Source organism: Melopsittacus undulatus, chromosome 3 (assembly GCF_012275295.1).
Source record: "Melopsittacus undulatus isolate bMelUnd1 chromosome 3, bMelUnd1.mat.Z, whole genome shotgun sequence".
Classification (NCBI taxonomy): Eukaryota; Metazoa; Chordata; class Aves; order Psittaciformes; family Psittaculidae; genus Melopsittacus; species Melopsittacus undulatus.
In genome coordinates this window covers 67363056-67375139 of record NC_047529.1, presented here as the reverse complement: position 1 = coordinate 67375139, position 12084 = coordinate 67363056, and the positions used below count along the sequence as shown (strand labels likewise).

The following is a 12084-nucleotide window of genomic DNA, read 5'->3' as shown; positions in this document are numbered from 1 at the left end:
AATAACAATCACAGAATAGTTAGGGTTGGAAAGGACCTTAAGATCATCTAGTTCCAAACTCCCTGCAATGGGCAGGGACACCTCGCACTAAACCATATCATCCAAGACTCCATCCAATCTGGCCTTCAACACTGCCAGGGATGGAGCATTGACAGCTTCCTTGGGCAACCCATTCCAGTGCCCTCACAGTAAAGAACTTCTTCCTTATATCTAACCTAAACTTCCTCTGTTTAAGTTTGAACCCCCCCCAAAAAAGTCTTAGGCATTTTGTGTCTTTGCAGAAAAACAAACACACACACATCCAAAAGCAAAGTAACTCCCACAACCCACACAGTAGAAACCAAATAACCTTCTGTCATTTTGAGTCATGCATCTCTTCACTTGCTATTGAAACAGGTAAGGAATTCTCTTTTGAGAGCTCTCCAGTACAGGAAGAATTTCTCTTTCTTGAAAATAATTATCATACTTGGCACTCTTTGGCTGCAGCAAACTAAAGCTGCTGAAACATGCAAGATCAAAATAGAGGTTCCTCATCTGCAAGCCTATTCACATGAATAATTTGTAAAACTGCCTTAGGAATAACCCATTCCATGTTACAGAATACTTGGGGATGCTTTAAAATTCCAGCTAGTCAAGAACTTCTTATTTAATAATGCCACAGGCAGCAGAGATAGGTACCAGCCTGGGCTGGACCGGGAACCTCAGTGCCGTGAGCAGCTCAGAGACCCTGGACGATGCCACTGTGCCTGCCCAAGACCTGTTGGTGCAGACGCTAGACAAGCATCTTCAGGCACTCGACAAGCAGTGACTTCCGTTTGGATTGTGAAAGAGGAAATGATACAGCAATAGGACCAAATTGCAGGTTTGATTTCATTGAGCTCCAGTGAAAACCTCCATGTGCTGTCATCTGGAACATGGTCTGTTCCCTTCCCTCTGCCTTTTCAATAATTTTATTCTGACAGGTTGTCACAGCTGTCAAAACAAAGGCACTGCCTTGCCATGGACACTTTATTCAGTACCACCTTGTGGTGGAATAAACATTTACACAATGTGTATGAGACAATTAGTAACTGGATAAGACAAAAAAAGGGGGGGGAAAGGAAAAAAATTGATTTTTTTTCTTTCTGCTGGCAGATCAGATGATGCATAAATGGTATGGAAAAAGTTGTAGGTTAGGGTCAGCAGCACTGCTAGCTAAAATGCCTGTAGACCTTCTACAGCTTTAGACTTGTTTAAAAACTGATCTAAAGCTTTAGACAATGCCTGCTTTTTCTAATACAGGAAGAAAAAGAATGAGATTCAGAACTCATTTTAGATCCTCAATTTACCAGGAGTGCTGGCTTGGCCCTGTCTGACTACCTGTCCTGGCTTGGGTGAGGTCCTCATGAAGCACCACACTGTGGGATACTTCAGGCAGGATTTTTTAATCAGTTTGTTCACCCTCCTCTGCCTTTGCTGAGGAAACTGAATAAGCCTCCTCCTTTTGCAGAGCCATAGAATGGTTTGGGTTGGAAGGGACCTTAGAGATCGTCCAGTTCCAGCTTCTCTGCCATGAGCAGAGAAACCCATGCCTGGCTGGGCACAAACCATCACCCTTCGGTACACTAATCAACTGCATCAGAGACACCAACAAAAAAAGAATAACAAATCAAACACTTACATGAAATATCCTGTGAAGAGGCAAACACACTTGGCAATATCCACCAGTAATCATCAGAACTAACTCCAAGGAAGGTTTAAATCTTAGAGGTTGGGAAGATGTAACTTATTTTAAATTACTAGCACCTCCAGATAATGCCTTGAAAGAACAGGCATCTTCAGAAGTTTGAAAAATTACTCTTTAAGTATTACTGAGAACTACAACAGAAGCAAGGTTGAATCTATTTTCCATTATACAAATGGATGAAAGTTTCTGAGGTTGCTTAACTTCTACTGCCCCTCTGTGAGGAAAATGGGGTCTACTTTCCAAATTATGGAATGGGGACCAAGATACATGTGCACTTTGAAATATTTAAAATTTAACAATGTCTTTCCTTTCAGCCTCACTTTGAGGTATAGATGGCCATTGTATATGTCACTGTAAGTCACTAACAGCAACACTATTGATACAGAATGTCCTGTGTTATACTGGTGATTTTCTGCCTTAATCTGAGTAGGATTAATCTACCATAATAAAATATACTACCACCACTACAATTCTGCTTGGAGTCTCAACATCTACATTTTGTAGTTGGTATGCAACACTGGCATCTAAACACTGTGTGGCACATTTGCTCTTCCATGGATCCATCCATTCAAAAAAAACCCAAACATTTAAGTTACACATTCCTTCCCCTTTTTAAGCTGCATACTAATACCGTAAAGTTAACTAAGCAGAGTTTCCAAGCTATTGCACCACTCAGCTGCACACGCGCTTGATAAAGCACTGAGGAGTTTACATACTTCTTCCATAAGGCCTCTAAAGGAGTACTTCTAAACTGACAAATTACACCTGGCACTGCACAGGTGTGCTGGAATGGAAAGGCATAAAGTGTCCTCTCCTCAAAGCACACTTGCTTTGTCACTTGCAAGTGACTTTAAAACAGACAAGCATTAGGAAGCCCTCCCCCACCATTTCTGTGCTCGCATATGGCAGCAACAGTACTGACAACAGTGAAGTACTTCTTTTTGCTTGTTGAGGAAAGCAGCATTTCTCACAGCACCTTGTAATCACATTACAGACAGCACGCTGCACACACCTACTCCACCCTTCTCTGCTGCCCATAGGGTATAAAAGTCTGCCAGCAGCCCAGTAAAACACTAAACCATTATTTTCCTGGAAATTCTACACTTTGTGTTAAGAAACCTTTTGTTATTATTTTTGTTTTTCCTTTTTTAAGGTTAGATTTATTTCCTGCCTACCCCCATCCAATGGCAGAAATAGAGCTAGTCCCATTTTACTTTCTGGCCACTATTTACTACAAAAACTGGCCAGTATTCAGCTGCAGGTTTAAAGAGGTGTAAGATCCACCTGACACATGGAAGCCACCAATCTTCATGATTCGTTTTTTTTTTTTTTTTTTTTTTTATGAAAGCTTATCCTAAGCAAGCCCACCTTCTGGGGTAAACAGATTCTTACAACATCACCAAGCCCTTCCCATTCCGGCGATCTTCTCTTCACTCTTCTTCCTTCCTTGTATTGTGCGAGTAACCCCACAGAGCCGCATCACAGCTGAAACCATTTGGACAGAACTTCCCTTTGCTACAAGCTAAAGGGGCAGGATCATTGAGATCTCCATCCTACAGCCCTTGAACTGATGCACCACTATTCCTATGAGATCAGGGAGCCAAGCCAATTAAAATGGAGCGGTACCTGCCTTTGTTGCCATTCGTATCACATCAGTGGTAGAAAACAATACACAGTAGCATCAGCATGACTAGGCTTGAGAAAGTTAAACTTTGCTCCTTCTATTTTCTAATAAAAAATTTAATATAGTTTACACTGTATTTAAAAACACCACTGGGAAAAAGAGTCCACAGAAGGGGAAAGGTACTTTTGTTATTATTATTATTTCAATCTGGTATTTCTTATAAAACAAGACATTTGCAGTTTTACAAGCGCACTACAGTCTACTAGCAAGCTCATATGGAAAAGGAAGTGGGCTAGTTTTAGAAATTTCTTTATCTTTCCATGAAATTGTAATCTAGGAAGTGCACAGACTGTCTCACAATTAAGAAAATAAACAGGAGCAACCGTACTTCCCAAAAAGCTTGTCAATGAAAATATACACCTATCTTGAATTGAAGCAGTGAGGTAACTGCTGAGGTAAAGATGGTCTCTAAACCACTTCATGTTCAGTTCCAAATCTGGTTTAAACTATTGTTAAACTTCTGACTTCTGCACTGAAATTTTTAAAGCCTTCTTCTTTATGAATAAAGCTTTCAATTTGTTTTTTATACTAATCTTTTCCTATTTCACTTACATTAAACAACTGCTCTCTCAAGGCCTACTTACCTATACAATAAATATATGTGTGCCATAGCAGAACAACATACACTTAATAACTGGCTATTCAACAGGAATGCTGTTATTTTTATGTTCACTTTAGCTTCCAAATAAAATTAATTTCTTTGCCATACCAAAAATTTTTCAAGTACTTAAAAATGGACTCCAAAGTTATACAGCCTCTTTTTCGCTCAACAAACTTACGATTTTTTTCTCATCTAGATAAAGTGACAGGTACTTGGCTAATAAAATCCTTTAGACAAGGACTTTCTTATATACAAATTATGAAAAAAGTATTAAAAAAGAGAAACATAATTGCAAGCAACTAAAGTATACTGTAAGTCGGATAAACCAGCATAAGCGGGTGGGTAAGTAATGCCCTTCTTCATCAGTTTAAATTCTTTGGAAGAAATTACATCCCTTGCAACTCAATCATTTTGACAATGTACTCACATCCTGGCCATGTAAGATACGTACTTTCCTCGAGCCTGGCTGGTTTAAACAGCAGGAAGCAAGATATTTGTACAAGAAGAAGAGAGGAATGAAGGGCCAAGAGGCCCCAGAGCAGTTGGAAGAACAGTTGTTCTGGGTGGAGAAAAAGAGGAATGGGGCAGAGGTGAGCTGAAGGCCTTCCCAACACCCATTTAACTCCTTTATTCCTCTTTGTTTGGGCAATTAAAACCCAACAGTTTGGTCTTCAACTCATTTCACTTTAAAATCCCTGGACTGAATTCAGACCTGTGCCTGGTAGCTCCTGGGAACAGCTGGTGGAAGCAGTAGGAGTAAAGGCACATCACAATCTACTCATGGCTCAGCCTGGCCATGGTACCCAATGCCAACACCACCGACACACTGGCAAGGTGTAACACACTGGCTATGCGAGGCAGCTGACAAGAAGGGCTTTGACTTCACAGAAAGTCTGAATTTTCAAAATTAGATTTCAACCCAAGCTAAAACAAAATCAGTTCTTCGTCTCTCACTGAAATTTCACATTCATAGCAAGTCTTTACCCTTCCATTAGCTTTACTATCAACACCAACAAATTCATAGCACCATTGTAGGATTTCCCATTTACTCTCACCCCTTCCTACCTACATAAACAATTTCATTACACTATTTTTCCTCACCCCAGTAATGCAGGCTTTTCCCCCAATTAGTGAAATCCTTCCTGCAACTGTTCAAAGGTGACACCATCTTTTCTATTTCCAACATCTCTGATCTTAAAGAACAGAGCTTTCAGGGAAATCTTAGCTATAAAAACAGCTACTCTTTTCCCCCTTCATTCCATAATAAGAAATGATAATCACATATTCCAGCTCTATGTCTGGCAGATTCATCCAAACAAGAGGAAGTCATAGCTATCCATTGCAGCTATTTCTACACAGGATACAAACATACCACACAAAACACTTAAGAGGGACTAACAGCCAGCTACATGCTGGCCTAGTCAACCTTAATGCTCACAATCTCAGAGGTATTTGAGTGTCATCTTGAACTGTGACAGAAACCCCTGGGCAGCTGGCTATGCAGCAATATTTCAGCACTTGCACTGTATGCAACACATCAAGAGAACAGGACAGGCTTTCAGAAGCTGTTTGTTGAAAATGACACTGAAGTTTAGGTGCTGCTGTAGCTTACAAACTGCTTGCAGCTTATGGACCAGGTCTATCTGCCACATCCTTCTCCTACTTGGGAACACAGCCATCTTACAGTGGCTGAAGTGGCTGGTTCAGTTTGGAAACCCTGTAATCTAGCAGGTAATATATTCTCTTCCCCTGCAACTCTTTTTCTCCTTTGGAAACATCTGTCTTCTTGCAATGTAGCTGGAGGATGGGCATTCATTGCACCATCACCTCCTGGCAGTCACTCTGCAGCCATCCTAATAACTTGCATTAGAGCACGGGTTTGTATTAATAACCTTGCAAAAACAGAGTTTCTCCCTCACTGAATGACAGAGGCCCTTCTGAGCTCTGGTCTGACTCAGGGCACATGCAGCTCATTAACCATTAGATGATTCAGACCTTGGTGCCTATGCTTCTGCTGGCTGGTTTTCATCAGCAACCAGACTACAGCTTTGAAGGTGTATCATTTATATGATACCATCAGACACCTGAAGAGGCACACAGGTGTCAGTCACTGGTTCCAAGCTGGTACTAGTTTTAGGCAATACATCCTGCCCCTAAATTCTCTTCCCTACATGGCTTTATAATCACATTCACCACAAAAATTCTGAATGTAGCAGCCTGCTGCCTTTTTTCTCTGCAGGTCTTTCAGAAAGAGGTCATGCACAGAAAAAGGGTCAAAACCAAGACCACAAGTCACTGAAACAGGAAGACTGGTAACAGGTCCTGGGCAGACAGAAGACAATCTCCATGTTTCATGCTCAGGAGAGGAGAGTAGGATTTTAGTTGCACCAAAATCAGCCATACACAAACACTGGTGGATGCAGCCGTTCCCTGCCCCCAACATTCTTCTCCCATTTACTCATAGCCACTAATCTCATTAGAGTTCCTACCTATAGTTAAAGCAGCATAATATCTGATCAGGAATATAGTATGTTGTTTTAAATTAACCCCTTTAATATAAGAATGATTGCTCCAAGAGAATTGTAAGATTTACAAAATAAAGCATCACTAATGAAATAGGGTCAAAACAGGATTATCAAGTTTCCAAATTTGTATTAAGAAAAAGCAGGCAGTCAAGTAACCAAAGTTCCCTATAAAATGGCTGTAAAAGTTTAATAGAAAAGTGAAACAAGTACAGATACAATTATATATAGCTTCTAATATTTCTTATAGAACATAGTGTACTTTATAGATGTTAGGAAACAGCAAATATTATTTTGGTCTAGCCAATACTTGGTAAAAAGCAAGGAGCAAGATTGTTCTGAACAGCACTAGTCAGGTTTACACATTACAGAGATGAGAGAATACATAGAAATCATGGCCTCTTTACCAGCCCAGGGCAAGTTACATATAAAAACCTAGTTAAACTTCAGGTCTTCTCCCTCTCTTCTTCAGTCAAAATTCTTCCCTACCTACTTGTTTATTTTTAAAGGAAATTTCCAAACATACCCTGCCCCGGACACACAAGTAAGCAAAAAGCAAAACTCCCTCTGATTCAGACATGCAAGCAGGCAGGAGAGGTTAGGAAGTGAATCACTCATTTAGCAAACCTATGTGTGCACACAGCTTCTGGAGTAACTCGGGTCTGCTGCAGTGTTAAATGCACAGGAAGATGGGAAGTGAAGGAGATAAAAGTATAGTATCACACCTGTAAGACCGAGTGCTCCACTTCTCCCTGCCCATCCCTCCCCATCATTCCCCTCAGCAATTCCATCCCCAGTTTGTATGCTGGATGCACAAGCATAGAAGCACACAGCTCCCAGCTGAAGGGAAAACTGTTCTTCCACCCTTCTGACCCCAGCCTCACTGGGCACACACCTGAGAGCCCATGAAGATGGCCTCCCTGAGCACCATGGTCCTGGAAGAGCACTGACATTTCAAACACTCACCTCTTTCATGCTGACCTATCACCTATACCTACCCCTCCTTCAATTTCTCTGGGTCCAAGAGAATAAAGTTATAGATTTTTTTTTTGTGAATGGTAGATAACTGTTTGTCATCAGACCCTGAAAAGCCCTGAGAGGTCTGCAAGTATTAGCTATTCTTTCTCCTGGCCTAAACTGAGGCAGAGGTAAAATGACATGATTTACCAAAACCCAAGCTTCAGATCAGCCTGGGTGCTACAGGCTCACCTGCTAAGCTTCTGCTCCAGCCATTAAATCTTTGAAAAGGATTATGCAGCATGGTGCCCAGTGATAAGACTGGATTTGAACTCTAAGGACCTTCAGATGCAACATTCCTAAATCAATTACTCTCATTTTCCATCATGCCAGTATAACACTACAGTGAACTCTGCAGTTGCAGTACTCACCTGGATAATCTTTTCAGCAATGCCTAAAACTTCAGCTGATTTTCTGATCTATAAAGGGCTCTAATGCAGAAGTTTTGATGCTATTCCACGTTTGCTTATAAGAGGGTAGAGTGAGTCAACAGGGATAAATTTGCTACTCAATGAAGCATCATTTCAGAAATCACAATGAAACCATCAGGAATCCATCTTTCTTCAGTGGGAAAACACACACAGACATGAAAGAATATACAAATTATTTTAAGTGTTATACTTCTGCCAACATACACCATATATTCAGCATGAAAGACCACTACTCCAGAGACATTCGGACAGTGTCCTCTCAAATGAAGGACAGAGATTGCTACTTCTCTGACAAGGAAGATCTAAACAATGCATATTGCTGTTTGCTGCTTTGGGTTTTGTTTGGTTTTGTTTTGTTTTCAATTTCAGGTACATCCCTAAATCAAGCTGACTGTATCCAAACCTAAGATCTGTTAAGATTTTCAAACAGAAACAGCTTTTCAACATTCGCTTCTTTTCAACTTCAGGTGGTTTTGTTTTTTTTTTTTTTTTTCCTCTACACAATGTGCTAAGTCTCAAAGATGAAAGGCCACTATTTCTATCCTATACTGCCTTTCCACACATCCTTCCCAGAAATTCCTCTAATATAACTGGCATAGAGAAGTCTTTCCTCTCTCCTTAGGATGAGTCACAGGATCCTTCCAATGCACAAAGGAAGGATACATCACTTCTTGTTCTTCTCAAAGAAATATCACTTTCTTGTTCTTTTCAAAAAAGGAAGATAGGGAAAGAACACACTGGACTGTTACTTGTTATTTATTTCCTTTTTCCTTAAACAAATTTATCAAACAACTAAAATTCTGCCTGGTCATACGAGCATCTGGAACAACATGTTCACAGAAGTGCTCTGTGAATCTCCCCCCTCAAGATCAGTATCGCTGCTGCAGACATCCCCTCCTCCGTATCAGTATCCCTGCTCCAGCTTTTATGTATAGAAATAAGTACCCATATGGCTATCTGCCAAGCCGACCTTTTAATAGCTGCTGGGATAAACTCTGCAGAGTGTTCAGCAATAGCAGCAGTCTCCCTGAAGAGGGCATCCCTGCATACACATCCCACAGCAGGCCAATGCTAGACCCACTTCACAGGGCATATACCTGATTCCCAGGCCAGCCAGCTATTTCAGCCACCAAGCTGCTGGATCATCCTCCAAGAGTCCCGCCTAAACGAGGCAGAAGAGTTCTCTGCTTTGGCTTTAGCTATCGGATCACATAACCTCCATTAGATCATTGTAAGCTGCAGGAACCTGCAGAAGCTAGAGATCACCCTGACATCACACCACTTTGCAATTTCCAGCTTGAAAGCAAGACAGTATTCTGAAACATAACTTTAGTGGCAAGTACAAAGGTGGCACAAAAGTGCACAGATAATATACTCTTAAAAACTCGCTGAGAGTTTCCAGTCCATCACTTAACTACAAGCCAAACCACTCTGGACTCTGTATATGAAGTCCTAAGGAAGCTTATTAAGTGCTGCTGAGTTTCAGCCTCACAGGAAACATACAAAGTACAACTCTGCATCTTCTATCCATCAGCTTCTACATTAAATACTTCCTGTTATCTGAACATAATGAAGGTGGTCCATAAAGACACCAGAGAGTTTACTATGAACCAGAACAAATGCAACCAGCACTAGTAAATGCTACATAGGCTACGAATGCCTTGAGAGAAGCACATGCTTCAATCAGCAAGTACAACTTCCAAGCAGTGAAATGCCCCCTGGTCAGAGCAGCCTGACAACTATTCATAGTGTGTTGAGGTAGCTGTAACTATCCATCCTGTCCCTACACACAAAGCCCAGCGAGAGCACAGACTGCTCAGCATGCCTCCCAGCCCCAGCAGGTATAAAAAAATCATTCTACCAACAAACCCCTACCAAGCACACCCCAAAAGTCTCTGCTGAATAACAAAGGTGATAAGCAAAGGGTTTGTTTGTCTTTGTTTTTCCCACATACCCACACTTGTCCCATTGCTCTTTGGGTTTAGGGCATGCCTACACTAGCAGCAAAAACATTGCACAAGTGCTCTGGGATGCTGAACTGACTACTAAAACCACTGACAGAGACAGCACTGTGCTTTCAAACTGCTCATTTCTGTCTGAAACAGCGGTTCTGACTGAAAAAACAGTGATAAAGATATAAGCAGCCTATACGTGAGTAGCTGTTTACTCAAGATGAGCAGCTACCTGCCCAAGATGGAAAAGTTAATGTTTGGCTTTGTTTCTCCTCCCCCAGAGAAGTTCTTGTTTACTGTAGTAATCGTGGTCCTTCACGAAGTCACACAAAGCCCCCCCATTATTTTAATCTTACATAATTGGCATAATACCAAACGCGATATATTCTCACAGGACCAGGCCGAGCAGCTGCATCAAGGGCACGGCAAACACCCGCACGTACAAGTGGCAGCATAGCAGAAATCCCCAGCCCCTGACTCCAGGAGTCACCTCAGAGGCGGGTGCTAACCCTCCCAGACTCTGTTCCTTATCATTCCTTGCACTCCCTCTTCGAAGGAAACTGGTGGCAGTCACGTAACAGCAAGAATCTGACAATTTAAAGAAAAAAAATCCTTTAGAAGACAAGGCAGAAAAGCCACTACCAAACCAACCGACTACGTAACAAGGCACAAACACTTGAAGAACAAATGGTCATTAAACCAACAGCTCACATGCAAGCAAGCGGCTGCCAAACACGCTCCGTTCGGGAAGGGAAAGGTTCCTCCTACCCCACGCCACCGAGGCTGAACGGGCCAGCCGCGAAGTGATGCTCCGGACCGCAGCCCGAGCTGCCGAAGCCTCACGCCCGACAACCGGCAGCAGGAAGGCGAGCTGGGGCTGCGCCTGCATCCCTCAACTGTTTCCCCCCCTCAGCACAACTTACGAGCGCCTGCCGGGCCGTACCTGAGAGCTGAGGTACCTCCTGAGGCACTCCTCGCACACCGCCTTCTTGCAGCACGACAGGGGCTTGATGGGCTTCTCCTCCAGGCACACACGGCAGCTCAGCACCAGCAGCGGCCCGAACTCGCCCGCGATCAGCCCGGAGAAGGGCTCGGGCAGCAGGTACAAGTCCACCACCTCGATGCTGCCGCCCGCCGACAGCGGGTCGCCGCCTGCCGCCACCCCGCGCCGCGCCGGGGGCTGCCCTGCACCTGGGCCGCCACTGTCCGTGCCGCCGCGGGGGGAAGCGGGGGCCGCAGCCGGCCTGTCGTTCTCCACACAGTAGACTGTGCAGTACAGTTGCCGCCGGGGGGGGCGGGGGCGGCCGTTGTCCCCCTCCTGCCCCGGCCCCTCCTCCGCCAGAGTCGCCGGCTCCTCCGCGGCCGGCGGCTCCTCGGGCCCGGCCACAGCCTCCGCCTCCTCCTCTTCGGCCCCTTGCCCATCGGGGCTGGGGGCGGGCGGCGGGTCTCCACTTCGCCCCAGCTCGGCCGCCTCACCGTCCGGGACAGCCTCTCGCGGCTGAGGCGGGTCGTCCGGGCTGAATTCCCAAGGGCGCCCGGCCGGGCTCGGCGGCGCGGCGGAGGCCGCCTGCGGGGCACTCAGCGAGCTCTGCTGCTCCCCCATCACCGCCCGCCGTCGCTCCTTCCCATCCAGCCGCCTCCCGGCCCCGCTTCTGCTTCCGGGTCCCGAGCCCCGCGGCCCGCCGCACCGAGCCCCGCGCCGCCCGCCCGCGGGCGCTAGCTGCCGCTCGCCCGGCCTACTCCCCGCGGGACTGCGGGGGTAGAGGAACGGAGCGGCGGGTACCACTCAAGTCAGCGCCGCCCGCGGGGTCTCGACCGGAGCCCGGCCCCCATGCCGGGGAGGACGCGGGCAGCCACAGCTGGTGCTGCGGGGCAGCGCGCCCGGCCGCGCCTCGCAGCCGCCCCGGCCCTGCCCACCTCTCGCGTCACCGCCCCCCGCCTGCGGCGGCCGCCCCACCGGGCGCACCCGCCTCTGCCCGCCCGCTGCCCGCCTCCAGCCCGCTCTGACGCAGCGCTCCTTGGCCTCGCCCCTCATTCAACCGTAAACACCGCGTGCCCGCTCGCACGGCACCGCCCGGCCCTGGCTCTCGGGCGGCCCCTCCACAGGCAGCCGGTACCTGCGGCCGCGGGGTCCGCCTGTCTTTTTTCTGT

General features: G+C 45.4%; 1 protein-coding gene across 1 annotated transcript in view; it reads right to left on the bottom strand.

Annotated features, from left to right (window-relative positions):
• The window catches only part of RNF217 (ring finger protein 217), a 64672-nt gene extending 52871 nt beyond the window's left edge, over positions 1-11801 (bottom strand). The window contains exon 1 of the mRNA XM_034060286.1: positions 10877-11801. Within this exon, the coding sequence (XP_033916177.1) occupies positions 10877-11536 (660 nt within the window). The 5' untranslated portion in view covers positions 11537-11801. The remainder of the gene's footprint in view (positions 1-10876) is intronic.
• Between the last annotated feature and the right edge of the window lie 283 nt (positions 11802-12084).